Below are 16,553 nucleotides of genomic sequence, written 5' to 3'. Positions count from 1 at the left end.
CAGAGACATGGCCTACATTAGGATACATCTAAAATTACATTAAGAAACATCATTTGGAAAGGTAACTTTAATTTTTAACATGTATCTGGGAGATTTGAACTACAATAGAACAGCACAGGAATAGGCCTTTTGGCCCACAATTTTGCACTGAACTAATTAAAATATACTTTTGTACTTAAAATCCTCTCACCTCATCTGCATCCCATCTGGTATTAGATATTTCATCCCTGGAAAAAAAAAGATAGCAGCTGTCTACTCTATCTGTACCTCTCATAATTTTATAAACCCCTATCAGTCTTTTCAAAGTCTCTGCCACTCCAGCCGAAGCAATCTAAGTTTGTCCAATTTCTTTGTAGCACCTTCCCTCTAATCCTGGCAGCATCTTGGTAAATCTCATCTACAAACTCTCCAAAGCCTCAACACCTACTAATGGGCAACCAGAACTGAACAGAATACTCCAGATGCAGCCTAACTACAATTTAATGAAGTTGCAAAATAACTTGTCTCTTCATGAGTTCAGTTCCTCAACTAATAAAGGGTAAGCAAACCACATGCCTTTTTAACCCACGTTAGCCCTTGCCTAGAACCCATTTCTACCGATGACGTGGATCTAGACCTTCCATAGGAGCCTGTTTGCCCATCTATGAAGACATTCCAATGCAAGAATGTGGTTATCTCTTCAATTGTGCCTTGGATTTATCAGCCAAGTGTACCATTAACCATATCTGTGGAGGTGAGTATTGGGATGATACCCTTGGAGTGACAGTATAATTTATGGAATATATTCAGGGACAGCATGGTAGCGTAGCAGTTAGTGTAATACTGTTACAGCACCAGCGAACTCCAAACTGTCTGTGATGAGTTTGGACGCTCTCGCTGTGCCTGCGTGGGTTTGCTCCGGATGCTCTGCTTTTCTCCCACGTTCCAAAGGCATATGATGAGTAAGTTAATTGGTCACATGCATAATTGGACAACATTGTCTCATTAGGCTGGAAAGGCCAGTTACTGTGCTGTGTTAGTAACATAAATAAAATAAAAACATACCTACAGCATATATTCTGTAAAGTTGGGTTGTAATATATCTGGCAAGTTACCAAGAAAAGTGGTTGGTTTTCAGTAATGCTGTTTCATTCTGTCTTCCTCTAATGTAAAGGAGGTTTCTGCTTGCAACAGTGTTTATACAGTAAAGTTCCTTGTTCCCTCAGTTTCATGCATATTGAGCGGATAGCCAGAGGACTTTTTCCTATGGCGGGGACATAATTATAAGATGATTGGAGAAAAGTACAGTGGGTTGTCAGGGAGGTGAGTGTGAGGAGTGCCCCGCCAGGGTGGTGGTAGAGCTAGATACATTAAGGGCATTTAAGAAACCCTTAGATAGGCACATGAATGAAAGAAAATGGAGGGTTTTGTAGGAAGGAAGGGTTAGATTGACTTTGGAGTAGGTTAAAAGGGCAGCATAACATTGTGGCCTACAGTGTGCTGTACTGTGCTATGTTCTATTAAATAACAACATCATGTGTACTCACACTGATGCATCTGGTCTTTCAATTGCACTGCCCCATTTGCGATTCCGTGAGATGGACACTTCGGTTCATTGTTTGAGCAAATACAGCAGACCATTTATTACTTTGTGTGAATATATTACGACATAGACTACCACTAGAACAGCTTCTCTGCATGCATGTTCTTTCACTCTGCTGTTTTTTTTGCCGGCAATAAAAAGAACTCTAATTTATGCATCACCTTTCATATCCTCAGGATGTCCAAATGTGCTTCACATCCAATGAATTACTTTTTTTTTGAAGTGTAATCACTCTTATCCTTGGAAATGTGATAACAAATTTGCCTGCAGCAAAGTTCTGGAAGCAGCAAATGAGATGAATGAAGCTGGTGGCTGTCGTTCCGAGAAGCTTGTTGGCCAAGAGTCTGGGAGAACTATTTTGCTTTTCCTTTATTATCTTGGGACCTTTTTATTTCTACATGAGCACACTGATTTTAAACTCTCTTCCAAATGTCAACCCTCTGATAATGAAGAACTCCCACTCAGTTCTGCTCTGTGTTGTCAGCCCCAATTGCATGTCGTGGAATGATCTCATTATTTTGGGCAGCATGGTAACATAGCAGTTAGTGTAATGCTATTACAGCACTAGCGACCCAGGTTCAATTCCTGCTGCTGTCTGTAAGGAGTGTACATGACCACTTGGGTTTCCTCCAGGTGTGCCAGTTTCTACCCACATTCCAAAGACGTACGGGTTAGGAGGTTAATAGATCACATGGGTATAATTGGGCCGGAAGGGCCTGTTCCCATTCGGTATCTCTTTTAAAACAAAACTCAAAACAAACTTCCTGGCTTTATGATCTAGGCTGCAAAGTCAATTGATCTGCGAGCATGGATTCAAATTTAATGGATTTTTAACTACTCCTATGGCCATTAAAATACAAAAAAATCATCAATTTTAATGTGAGAAAATTGCAAAACTCAGTTCAGAATGTTGCTCTGATTGAACATTACGCTGTCTCTGTCTCCACAGGAACCACTGGCCTTGTTGAGTATTTTCATCCTTTTCTGCTTTTATTTTGGCTTTCCAATATCCTTGGTATTTTATTTTTTGGAAATTTGCATGGTGGGGTTTTATTGCTCTTTAATATTAACATGCAAAGTAAATTTATTATCAAAGTACATATATTACCATATATTACCTTGAGATTTATTGCTATTTGTTCGGTTAAAGTTTATGCATATTTTCAAGGAGGCCCTCAACCTCTTCAAGGCACTCAACATCTTAGCGTTTCTCTTGGTCATGAAAAGACACCTTGCAGCTTTCAGAGTTTTGAATGCCACTGCGAACCTGTTTAAAATGACACCACAGCAGGCCTATGTTTAAATTATTACCACCTCAGAATTTTAATTTAAATGTAGACAATAGAAATATAGAGTTGTGTTTTCTTAACATATATTAGGGGAGTGGCCTTCTGTGCTCATGCAGCATTATTGAATGAATAGGATGGTTGATTTCAATGATCGTGGATTGATACAACCAGCATCTGCTTTGGTGTTGCTAGAATTCCATTGAGAAACCCAAGGTGTATAAGGTAGTAGAGTGGATGAAAAATGTTAAGATAGCCAAGTCTGCCATTGTAGTTTAAAGGATGAGCTATTTTTGTGCAACCAAATGCATTGTACCTTTTTTTTTTGATTGTGTCACTTGCTGCAAAAAATTGAGTGCACCTGGTATCAAGTATGGTTAGCATTGCACAGTAATTGAGCCATGTGGATTTGATTTTAGTAGACAATATTGATGTACTTGGATTCGAGGAAGTGAAACATAATGTCAGAGTTCCCTGAGAATAATGCTGTCCAGTATTCTTGGCTGGAAGTACATGCCTGTGAATATTGTGCATAACGGTGACTAGTGATCAAATATCCCATTGTGTTGTCAAGTCATACACATGAAGATCAACCATCTGTCGAAGTAACTTATACCACTGTACCTCCAGTAGAAATTATTGTCAGTAAGAGGAAGAACATCAAAAAGGTAAGGATGGAAGATTTCAACTCAGAAAAGGGAGTTAAAATATTTGAAAATTTCAGATGGTAGTGAAGAAGACATCCCAAAAGGCACTAACATCCCAGTTAGTGCCTTTTACCCACTAACTGTATGAACGTTATAGCATAGTTCACTTTAATTACTTCAGCTACAAGTGTCCTGATGCACTTGTAAAGTCTAACTTGGCATTGATCTCTTCTTCTGACTTCAATAATAAAACAAGCAGTTCTCACTCAATGTTCTGACAGATTAAGCCACTATGAAAGAATTCTGGACCGACCTAAACCCTTGAATGGACAAGTGTAATTAGAATCTTCTGCTGGGGATACTTCCAGTTATTGTCACTTGAACCAAAAATATACAAATTCAAATTTATCACTTGCTGCTAATTTAATTGAATTCCTCAGAATTTTTTTTTAAATCATTCCTTTGTGGCTTTACACGGCCTAATAAAGTACTTATTTTAGTCTCTCCACTTGAAGAGCCTGACTGAAAAGGATGTGTCTTTGGAAATTACATGATATTTCAATACAGGATAGCCAGGCAGGGTGCTTCTTTTGAATATTTGTTAAACACGATTGGACAAGGTTCCTGGGACATTTCAGTAGTTTTGCCTTTGAAAAGAACTGAAAGGAAAGATCAGTAATAAAGGCTAGCTTTGGAAAATTAAAATTTAGCTTCTGCAGAAGTTTTTCATGTTTATGATCGCACACCATTTTTTTCAGCAGCTACAGTTGTCCACTAAATAGTCGACGGTTGTCGATTGCACCGGTGGTCTTTGCAATATTGTGGGAAAACCGGGAAGTTCAGGGATTGTTTCAGTTTTAAATTTGAATTTGAGTCCTGATGAAGGATCTTGGCTTGAAACATTGCCTGTTTACGCTTTTCCATAGATGCTGCCAGGCCTGCTGAGTTCCTCCAGCATTTTATGTGTGATGCTTTAGATTTCCAGCATGGGCAGATTTTCTTGTCTTCAGTTTTGAATTGTACATTCTGTTCCTTTCCAGTGGCGTTAATCTGAAACTCTCTTTGGTTTATGAGGAGGAGGGTGATATTTGTGGTTTGGCTACAGATCTAGTGGTGCCCTTTACTGTAGCAATCAGCTACAATTTTTTATAAAGAATTTACCTTTGGTTTATTTTGGAACAAAGGCAATTAATGTCAGCTACTGACAGGAGATTATTTTTCCCTTATTACTATCCCCATGAGGTGTAATCTGGTTTGTTCTGTTGAATATTATAAAGGGAAGTTGACCCTAATTAAAATTGTGCATCTGCTTGAAGCCCACTTAGTGATCATATTGGTTTTTGTGCCCAGCTGTGTTGTTGAAGCCAGAAATTACATGCAGGACATGCTGACAGTGACGGTTTCTAGTTTTATGTTACAAGTGCAACTTTACAGTTTTGACATCATCTGTCATTTTCATGACCTTAATGCACTTGAGGGAAAACAGTACAAAGCAGTTTACTTGCACGTGAATGTAGGGCATAAGCTTTAAAAGCAGAATTAGGCCATTTGGCCCATTGAGTCTCATCTGCCATTTAATTAAGGCTGATTTCTTCTTTCAGCCCCATTCTCCTGCCTTTTCTTACCCCTTACCAATTGTGAATCTTATCAGTCGCTGCTTTAAATACACCTAATCACTTGGACTCCATAGACACATCACCCTGTGGCTGAAGAAATTCCTCACCTCAGATTTAAAAGACTTCCCTTTATTTTGATCACCTGTAAGAAAGGTCGAAAGAGAACCTTAAAGGATGTTGCTCGGATTTGAGGACCTGAGTTATAGGGAAAAGTTGAATAGATTAGAACTTCATTCTCTGAAGCACAGGAGATCAAGAGGAAAGTGTATCAAGGAATGCTAAATTATGAGGGGTTTAGATAGGGTTAGTGCATGCAAATCTTTTTTTTTTACCCTCTCAGGATGGGTGAAAACTTGAACTAGAGGTCACAGGTTTAGGGTGAAAGGTGAAATATTTAAGGGAAATCTGAGGGGGAACTTTACTTGCAATGTGGATCGAGTTGCCAGTGGAAGTGGTAGATTTGAGTTCATTTGCAACTTCTAAGAGAAGTTTGGATAGGTACATGTATGAGAAGAGAAAGGAGGATTATGATCCAGGTGCAGAAAGATAGGACTACACAGAAGACCAGGTTGGCATTGTCTAGGTGGGCCAAAGGGCCTGTTTTGTGCTGTACTATTCTGACTCTGACTCTATTGAGGCTTCCTTCATTTTAGTACATTTGTGTTCATTCCCAACTTTTCCCATGGTTTGAGTTGGGGACACATGTAGATGACCTGTTCTACTCCTCTTGTAGTGGTTGAATGGAGCAGACACAACAGCAGCCAGGGTTCACCAGTCGTCTAAGTTTTCTTTTAAGCTTTGAGCTAAACCATGCTGCTAGCTAACAGTGATTCCACCCTATCCTTCAATTGAATGCTCTCATTCTCTGCCCCCACACTGCAGTATGGAAGGACTGAACGTTTTAGGGCTTAGATATGTTCCAAGTGTTTTCTTTGTTTTTATTTCACTGAATATATTAATTAATGAACAATAGTTTAAAATGGTTTTATTAGTTATTTTTAAGTGTCTGATTACAACAGTGAAAAGGTTGTTGTGGGACAGGTGGGTAGTGAAAACTCTGTGGCAGGTCAACCCAATACAGCAAGATGTTGAGTACACAAGCACTGCAGATAGAATTCGTAATTTTGCAGATTTTTGGAAATGGAAAATTTTTATGGCTTAACAAAGATAGTTATGTGGGTTCTAATCTACGTATTTGTAAAAGTCATTATTGCATAAGTAGCCTATTGAAAGCTGTTTGCGTATGTGACCAATAAATTCTGCTCCATCACTCATTCCTCTCAGCCTTATAAATTCATTCCCTTCATCTAGTTATCTATCATTTTTTTGAACATTGTTATTGAATCAGTTCACACCACCTTTCCAGCCCAGGAGTTCCAAGCCAAAAGGTTCCCCCCAAATAGCTCAGGCTCTTGCATTTTATCTATTTAAATCAGTCTTTTGGTTAACAACAGTTTGTGTTTTCACTCGATCAAAACAATTCTTGATTTTCAACATTTATCCAATCCCTTCCTTGTCATCTCGATTCTGTGAAGAGCCATCCCAGGTTGCCTTGCTTCTTCATTGGCTGAAATCAGTCACTGCTAGTATCGTAATAGTAATTTTTTCTGCAGTCTTCCCAAGACCTCAAAACCTTCCTGCAATATGGTGCCCTGAATTGGTTGCCAAACTCCAGCTGAATCCTAAATAGTATTTTATCAAAGGTTTTAGCATAATCTTTCTGCTATTGTAAACTGGAACTCTGTTAATAAGGGCAAGAGTCGAGTATGCTTTATTAACAATCATTCATTAAAAGTTAAGAACTGGAAACAGAAATTCCCTCAGTGTGAACATTTCTCTTTGGGAAATCTATTTCCCTTCAATAGCTTCAGGGCATGAGCAAAACGTACAGTGAAGGTGGAAATCAGCAAATTGTATTTAAACTGAAGCTCCAATATTCTGTGAGAACTGGTTTACATTGGTGATTTCACCTATGTCATTGAAAGTCTCAGTTAATCTTGGACTTTTTCTTTACTGATTGTTGTGGATGACTGAAAGGCAGAAAATGGCTCTGCATCCTGGTTGCACCATTCTCAAAGAGACTTTCTGGCCAATCGGACACAAGAGTTCTCACCCAGTCCCTGGAAGCCAAGCTTTTGTTGCTGAAGTACCTTCTAGGTCCATTACACTGGCCTGCAGCTGGCGACAATTTGATCATGAGGGCTCGTCTTCAAAATAGATCTGCTGTGATTATCTCTTCTACAATTGTTAACTTTGTTTTGAACTTTCACTAATGCACGTATACCAATGATAATAAATGCAAGAAACTTGTGCTGCAATTGCAAAATCAGGCTGCTATAATTTGGAGTACTCTCACTTTATTGGGAGTCTGCAAGATGGCGCTGGCAACTAATACAACCCACAAAACTACTGGATACTTTTGTAGCTATGCTTCTGAACTACGATTGCTGCAGTCCACAGCCTGTGATTTCCCATTAAGCAATGTACTAAGTGAGCTGGCGCTTTTGTGGTTGAGGATTCGGTGAACTAGACCTTCGAGAATGCTGGTATGGCTGTCGCTGGGGGTGGATGTTGAGTCGAGGCCTGAGAATGGAAAATGTACCACTCTCAGCTCCGTTACTCCCCACCGATTAAATTGCCGAGGCTGAGCGCAGAAAACGAACAGGTGTACAGCGCCATCTGCATTCTTTTGACCAGTCTCCCTCCCTTCTCACTAATACCATTGTGCGGGTGGTGCAGTTGTCTTAGGTCCCATGCCGCCAGATTTGGGAGTAGTTGTTGCCCTACAGCCTTGAGGCTTTAATAGACATGGAGTAATGGAGCCGAGCATGAGGAGAGTAAAATAGAATTAGTGTAGGATAGATTTGGTCGGTCTGGACTCGATAGGCTGACAGGACTGTCCCCATGCTGTATGACTTCTAAATTTTCCTTTGAATGGTAGCATGGGCATTTGTTCTTGTAAAAGTAATGTAGCTGTAATTATAGTTCCAATTTTGCAAAAAAAAGTGTTTTCCAGCCTACAGTGAGTTAACTCAAAATAGACTTCCATTTATTCTGCAGAATTTAAAATATTCTGAATGTTCCATTTTCCTTCTTTTCAGGACTGAACTATTCCGATCTATGTTTGGAAATGTGAAGCAAGTTGAGAAAGAGCCGTGATCAACGCAACTGGATCCTCAGATGCTCGTTTTCATTGTGCTCTCCTGATTATTGTGGATTGTCTACAAAAGCAGTATTGCATAAGCCATCCTGACATGTTCAAATTGTGTCATGGCTTGTAAAGACGTTTGTAAATGACTTTATATAAGCTTTATAATTAAGTCATGCATTTCCACCCTTCCAGTTCCCAAACGGTATGGATTTTGACCACTTAAGATACAGAACAAAAAAGGATGAACAATTATTTTAAGAAATCATTTTTCACACACTTAGATTATCTGTGTCTGTCTTTGCCCCAAATGGAAGTCAGGCTTGATATAAATGTATATATTCATTTTTTATTTAAAAAAATGAAAAACTTAGTTGTCAGTTTTTTTTGCGTATATCAACAATCTAATGTGAAATATTAATTTTTTTAATGATGCTTTTTAAAAATAGAACTGTTGATGGTGAGCAATGGTCATTTCTACCTTATTTTCCAAGTTCAGCCTCTTCACAGAAGAACTGAATTGTGTTCTGTCAAGGAAGAATGATCGGCATAAATAAACTTTTGCAGCTATTTACTGAATGAAGTTTCATGATATTGGTATTATATAGCATGTGTCTATAAAGAAAGCTTACTTCAGATTACCGTACAGGTTAGAGGGTACTAATTAATTTTCCAGCATATTGAAAATGAAAACATACTCGATGTTGGTGCAGTAACAAAACTGACATGCAGTTTCTTACTCTCCACTCTTCTGCAATGCAGAAGAGAAAATTAAGCACAGGAAAGTGACCAGAGGAGGAATGGCAGAGCAAGATATCAAAGATAGAGCAAAGAAGAAAGATAGTGCTTTCTCAGAAGCTCGTAATGGTGTAACACCATTAAGCATTACACTTTACCGGGCTAGCAAACCGGGTTCAATTCTCACCGCTGTCTGTAGGGAGTTAGTACATTCTCCCCATGACCGTGTGAGTTTCCTTCCACATTCCAAAGACATTTTTCTCCAGTGCCAACAATACGTGTTGCTAGAGTTCTTTAGTAATTATGTTTTTGGACCCGTAACCAGAAGTTTGGACTAATAATCCAGAACTATGCGCTCAATTCACATCGAAGCTACTGGGAAATTTAAATATAGTTCATTAAATAAAGGTGGATCCTTTCTTTTAAAAAGAGGAAGTGATGGAATGATAGTAATGAAACTGCTAGACTGCTGTAAAATACATATGGCTTGTTAATACCCTTTGGAGTAGGAAATCTATTGTCCTTGGCCTTCCTAAATATAATGCAGCTCCAGACCTGTGGCAGGGACTTAATTGCCCTCTGAAATAATCCAACAGTCTGTTAAATTCATGGGCAATCAGGGATCAGTTATAAATCCTGCCCTTGTCAGGGACACACATGTAATTAGGTAATTAAATTAATCTGGTAAATTTCTGTCCAGTACTTGCATCTGTGCAGAAACACCCAAGTCAGCCACTGCTGTAGTTTCTGGGTACAAAATTCTGATTCAATGCTCTTCATACTGGTTTTCACTGAGTAGTAGAGGAATTGAACTTTTCACATCTCCTTTTGACACGTGACCATTTAGACCATGCCACCCCGATTTCCCCACCTACCTTGTAAGTACTCCTTTACCTGTTTGAATCAACACCACCTTGATTCTCCTGCCATCCTCTACACTAGAGCCGATTACTATACTAACCAGCCAGTCCTATAGTTGCCCTAGAGCAAAAACCCACATGTTAGAGAAATTTCTGGAGGGCAGGATCAAGTCTGGGTCACAGAAGCTGTGGGGAAACGGTCATAACTGATGCCCCTATCTTAAGCAGAGTCGCATTGAACATTGTTTTTGATCAAATAATTTAATTTGCTGAGCAAACAGGTCCAGGCTGTGGTCTGAAACCGTGTGCAATGGCTGGTGAATCTGCACTTATGGGCACCCTGATGAAATCAGCACTTTTTTTGCCAAACTCCACCAACTAAGTTTTGCTTGTGCTTCTCCTGGAGTATGGTTGCAGCTTGAATATTTCTCTTTTAACATTTGCTTTTCTCAAAAACTGGGAAAGACTATCCCAAGGCCTACCAAAAATACTTCTATTTAATTTTAGTGATAAAATTCAGTGCCAGCAATAAAAGTTAACCCCACAGAAATTATATAGTGTGCATAAAGTACTTGGGGAGGTGACTAATCACCCACCCCCTGGTTGCTTGTAGAATGGGCTGGGCTGTGTTGATCATGAACAGATAGGCAGGAGTAACATTAAATAATATGTTGAATATGCAAGGATTTTAAGCATATGTATGTAGGTCCTTGTAGGTTAACCCTTTCATCTCTGGAATCAACCTGCTGAACCTCCTCTGCATTGCCTCCAAAGCCAGTATATCCTTCCTCAAGTATGGAAACCAGGACTGCACACAGTACTCCAGGTGTGGCCTCACCAGTACCCTGTATAGTTGTAGCACAACCTCCTTGCCCTTGAATTCAATTCCTCTAGCAATGAAGGTCAACATTCCGTTTGCCTTCTTAACCTGTTGTAGCTGGAAGCCAGCTTTTTTTGTGATTCATGAGCAAGCACTCCCAAGTCCCTCTGCACAACAGCATGCTGCAATCTTTCACCATTTCAATAATAATCCGCTCTTCTATTATTCCTTCTAAAGTGGATGATCTCACCTTTACCAACGTTGTATTCTATCTGCCAGACCTTGGCCCGCTCAACCTATCTATATCCTTCTGCAGACTCTCCACGTCCTCTGTACAATTTACTTTTCCACTCAGTTTAGTGTCGTCAGCAAATTTTGCTACGCTACACTCAGTCCCCACTTCCAAATCATCAACATACATGGTAAACAGCTGTGGGCCCAACACTGACCCCTGCATGTATTTAATGGCATCAATAATGCTGATGTATCTAACAACCCTGCCACTTTACTTCATCCCACTCTTAACCTTTTTGTCTGTAGTTTTCTGCACTATTATAAAAGGCTCAACACAAATTTGAGTATAATGGAGGCATGAATGTTTCAGTTTTATTTGAGGCTTAACGAGAATGAGGAGAACAAACTTCATGCACATGGCATTTGGCCAAGAAAAACCCAATTGATTAGAGAAATACTTGCCATTTCGCAAATGTTCATTTTGATTCTGTTTGTTTAGCATCGTCCTGAGTCAAGCTGCACTATTTAATGGCATCGATAACGCTGATGTATGTAACAAGCCTGCCACTTTACTCCATCATCCCACTCTTAACCCATTTGTCTGTAGTCTTCTGCACTACTATAACAAGGCTCAACAGGAACTTGAGGAACAGTGGCACAACTTTAGTATGTGCATGTGGTGACCTGCAGGACCCAATATCAAATTCCCCAACTTTGGATAACTTCCTCTTCCTTTCTGTTTGAACCAGTACCAGCTGTTTTTGGCCACCATCCTTCTCTTCCTTAAGCTTTCATTTGTACCTACTGGCTGACCTGCTGCGTGTTTCCCCACATTTTTATTTTCGCTTCAGGTTTCTGGAATCTGAATTTTTTGTTTGATTCTCCCCTGCTGTCTCTCCAGGATAGTGATAATGTGTATTGCTGCTGCGTAACTGACATCAGGAAGGTGCCTTTATGGACTGAAGGCCTTCTCTGCTAAGTGTTGGGACCTTTATAAAACTAGAGGATTCCACCTAGGAATAGGAGGGTCCTCTCTAACTGAGGTTGTTTCAAACCTGCTTTTGATCATTTTCACAATTTTCTTGCAGTGTAGTACTAAACACAAAAATAGATGCAATCCAGTTTCTGTGCAGGTTTTTCTACTTTATGTTCATAGTACATCTACTCATTAATTGAACAATTGATTTTGCAGGCTATAATTCTCAATGTTGGTAAGTTTCATCATAATCTCTGAAAGTGAAGTGTAACAGTGAATAGTTTTTCTGTTTATCCCTCTCCACCCCATTCACCCCACTCGGGATCAAAAAAAGTACATATTATTGTCATCATCATATATCTAGAGCACCCAGTTATCCTCTAGCCAAAAATATTTTTGAAGGGTGCTCTTGTAATGTGAGGGATATGATGATTAATTTGCACAACCCCTGAAGGATTGATTGCATTTGAGGAAAATTATTTTGTGTTCAACTTTTTTTCTCTGCTTTAACAAGAATGAACAGTTCATTCAGTTTAGATATTTTCATAGTCACAAAGGCTATAAATTTCTATGAGAAGTCAAGTCAATGGGAATGATGAGTGATAAGCTTTACAGAAAAATCAGGGCTTGGGGCCATAAACGTTTGCTTTAAAAGATCTGACAACCCATGATTATTGCTGAGAAAATAGAGGACAACTATTGACCATTCTGTAAACAGCAATCAAATCTATCAAAATCTGAAGCTGTTATTACAACATTTAGGCATGGTACATGCCTGGTTTTGGAATTTCTTGTTTCCATTATTCCAGTAGATGAGTTTTACAAAAGAGAAACAAATTGCTTAGCAGTAATTTTTGGATTTAAGCTCATTGAAAAAGAAAAAAAAAGTTTATTTAGGTTATAGAATTCACATTTGTTTCCCTAATATTATTTAAAGATATTTTGCCATAATCTATTTTAAAACTGACACTCTTTTAATGCGACCTCAAGTGGTCACGTTTGAAGCATGAAGAAAATATATGCTGAAAATAAAACAAGTATTACTGACGTCACACTAACACGTCCTCAATCTCCCAGAGCACAATAACTTATGCTGAGACAGGTGATCACTGTTAATATGTATACACATGGAACAAGCAGTTTGCATGCAGTAAGATCCCACAGCCTGCAGCTGAATAAATCAGCAGGTAATCTGTTTCCAGGAGAGCTTCCAACTTGTTAAATAACAGGTAATGGTTAACAATTCCATCCAAAGCAAGTTCTCTCTGCTCACTGGCATGATGCAGCTGTAGTAACAGCTGCCTGCCATTGTATTGGACCGCTGGAATGTGATTTAAGGAACCATTTAGTGCTTGTGAGCAATAACATATTTCTACCCAACTATCTCCAATATGGTAGCGCCATGATCTCATGTGTAAATGATCTTGAAAGCAAAACCTTCTGGGTTCTGTTTGCTTGTATAGCCAGCATTTGATGGCTTTGTGCCTATACTCCCTAGAGTTCAGGAGAATTGGTAGGGAGTGGATCTTATTGAAATCTACTGAATATTGAAAGGCCTAGATAGAATGGATGTGGAGAGGATGTTTGCAATAGTGGGAGAGTCTAGGACTGGAGAGCACAGCTTCAGAATACAAGGATATCTCTTCAGAAGAGAGATGAGGTGCAATTTCTTTAACCAGAGTGGTGAATCTATGGAATTCTTTCCACAGACTGCTGTAGAGGCCAAGTCGTTAGATCTGTTCAAAGTGGTGGTTGATAGGTTCTTGATTCATATGGGTGTCAAAGGCTATGGGGAAAGGCAGGAGAATGGGGTTGAGGAAGATAATAAATCAGCCATCATTGATTGGAGGAGCAAACTCGATGGGCTGAATAGCCTAATCCTGCTCCTAAGTCTTATGGTTTTACTTTAAGAAATTCACTAACTTAGATGCAATGTTATAGCAGGAGCCTAACTATTATTTTATTCAAATTCAGCATCTTTTCCATCAAATGTCGAGGATGAGCCTGACTGATCCATTTAAGGATGCACCTGTACATGTCACACCTGACAAGTATAAAGTAAATCTCTGTTACCTTGCTAAATGCCACCCAAATTGCTTGCTACAAAGCAAGCTGGGGATTGTGAAGCCAAGAAAGCAGTACTGTTGAAAGAAATAACACAGTGAAGATAATAATCACAAAATGAAAATATGCTACAAACACCAAAGTTGGGGACTTAAAGGGTTACACAGTTGCATTTCCAATTTAGGACACATTTGCTGTATGTCACGATGTATTTTTTCACCAAAAAGAAATTCTACATTTAAACAACTTCATTTCCAAGTGCAGCACTAATTAGCTGCAGAATTAGTGAAGCTGAGTACCCCCATAGACTGAAAAAACCTCGAGGGAGGCTTCTGGATAGAGAATGTCGCATTTCCAATTATTTTGTTGAATTGCTAATTCAGTTATTGCACCAAGTGTAATTGTGATGGGTATTGGTGTGCAATTCAATTTGTTTTAAATATTTGTGGGACAGTCTGATTGGTAATGAATCCGACCTATCCTCATGGCCTAGATGAAGAATCAGACAACACAAACAGCAAAGACTCAATTTAATTTTTTTTTAATTTTGATCTTTTTCATACTCACGAGATCGAAGAAGTTACAAAAGCCTCAAATTAGAAAACATTACTACTTTGATCCTCAGCTTTGAGAGAGAACAAGATTCTTTCTGTGCTGTAATGCAACTAATTTCCTTGTGTATTCAAGTACCTTTGTGTACCATCAACCCAAGGTCAAAGTTTGGAGTTGCTCTGAACCCCAGTTTTGTTCTTGTTTCTTTAGTTGCAGACTTTTATTAGGATAATTTTATTATGGCTATTCTCACCTCCTCTATCTGACTATTTATGTTAGACAGTGCATGTTCACTAAGGACCAGTTTGCTTAAGTGCCAACACTGAGGCCTAGATTAATTGTGTCTGTACTTCGGCCATCACCAAAAAAGAACACAGCACCACTGAAGTGTTTCTTTACTTTCTTCTGCTATCATCAAAATCTCAAGCAACACACACAAAATGCTGGTGGAACACAGCCGGCCAGGCAGCATCAACAGGAAGAAGTACAGTCGACGTTTCGGGCTGAGACCCTTCGTCAGGACTAACGGAAAAAAAGAGATAGTAAGAGATTTGAAAGTGGGAGGGGGAGGGGAGACCTGAAATGATAGGAGAAGACAGGAAGGGGAAGGATGGAGCTAAGAGCTGGACAGTTGATTGGCAAAAGGGATACAAGGCTGGAGAATGGGGAGTATCATAGGATGGAAGGCCTTGGAAAAAAGAAAGGGGGAGGGGAGCATCAGAGGAAAATGGAGAACAGGCAAGGAGTTATTGTGAGAAAGAAAGAGAAAAAAATAGATAAATAGGAGAGATGGGGGAGGAGGGGCATTAAGGGAAGTTAGAGAAATCAATGTTCATGCCATCAGGTTGGAAGCTACCGAGACAGAATATAAGGTGTTGTTCCTCCAACCTGAGTGTGGTTTCATCTTGACAGTAGAGGAGGCCATGGACAGACATATCAGAATGGGAATGGGACATGGAATTAAAATGTGTGGCCACTGGAAGATCCTGCTTCCTCTGGCGGACAGAGCGTAGGTGTTCAGCAAAACAGTCTCCCAGTCTGCGTCGGGTCTTACCAATATATAGAAGGCCGCATCGGGAGCACTGGACGCAATATATCACACCAGCAGACTCACAGGTGAAGTGTCACCTCACCTGGAAGGACTGTCTGGGGCCCTGAATGATGGTGAGGGAGAAGTGCAAGGGCAGGTGTAGCACTTGTTCTGCTTACAAGGATAAGTGCCAGGAGGGAGATTGGTGGGGAGGGATGGGGGGGGAGGAACGGACAAGGGAGTCGCATAGGGAGTGCTCCCTGCGGAAATCAAAGGGGGAGGGAGGGAAAGGTGTGCTTGGTGGTGGGATCCCATTGGAGGTGGCGGAAGTTATGGAGAATTATATGTTGGACACGGAGGCTGGTGGGGTGGTAGGTGAGGACAAGAGGAACCCTATTCCTAGTGGGGTGGCGGGAGGATGGAGTGAGAGCAGATGTGCGTGAAATGGGAGAGATGCATTTGAAAGCAGAGTTGATGGTGGAGGAAGGGAAGCTCCTTTCTTTAAAAAAGGAAGACATCTCCTTCTTCCTGGAATGAAAAGCTTCATCCTGAGAGCAGATGCGGCAGAGACGGAGGAATTGAGAGAAGGGGATGACGTTTTTGCAAGAGACAGGGTGGGAAGAGGAATAGTCCAGGTAGCTGTGAGAGTCTATGGGCTTATAGTAGACATCAGTAGACAAGCTGTCTCCAGAGATAGAGACAGAGAGATCAAGAAAGGGGAGGGAGGTGTCAGAAATGGACCAGGTAAATTTGAGGGCAGGGTAGTTGGAGGCAAAGTTGATGAAGTCAACGAGTTCAGCATGTGTGCAGGAAGCAGCGCCAATGCAGTCTTCGATGTAATGAAGGGAAAGTGGGGGACGGATAGGCTTGGAACATGGACTGTTCCACAAAGCCAACAAGGTGCCCATGGCTACACCTTTAGTTTGAAGGAAGTGGGAGGAGCCAAAGGAGAAATTGTTAAGAATAAGGATCAATTACGCTAGATGGAGGAGAGTGGTGG

At 40.1% G+C, this 16,553-nt stretch overlaps 1 protein-coding gene across 2 annotated transcripts in view; it reads left to right on the top strand.

Moving 5' to 3' along the window:
- aatf (apoptosis antagonizing transcription factor) overlaps window positions 1–8,858 on the top strand; it is a 106,309-nt gene extending 97,451 nt beyond the window's left edge. Inside the window, exon 13 of one of the 2 annotated variants that reach the window (XR_011883132.1) lies at window positions 8,233–8,308. Coding sequence is in view for 1 of the 2 variants with exons in the window: in XM_072243195.1 (XP_072099296.1) it covers window positions 8,233–8,290 (58 nt within the window). In the remaining variant the exon portion in view is untranslated. Of the gene's footprint in view, window positions 1–8,232 lie in introns of both variants that reach the window. The other variant, XM_072243195.1, reaches the window with a different exon arrangement.
- Window positions 8,859–16,553: the final 7,695 nt, after the last annotated feature.

Source organism: Mobula birostris, chromosome 25 (assembly GCF_030028105.1).
Source record: "Mobula birostris isolate sMobBir1 chromosome 25, sMobBir1.hap1, whole genome shotgun sequence".
NCBI lineage: Eukaryota > Metazoa > Chordata > Chondrichthyes > Myliobatiformes > Myliobatidae > Mobula > Mobula birostris.
This window is presented reverse-complemented; position numbering and strand designations above follow the sequence as displayed.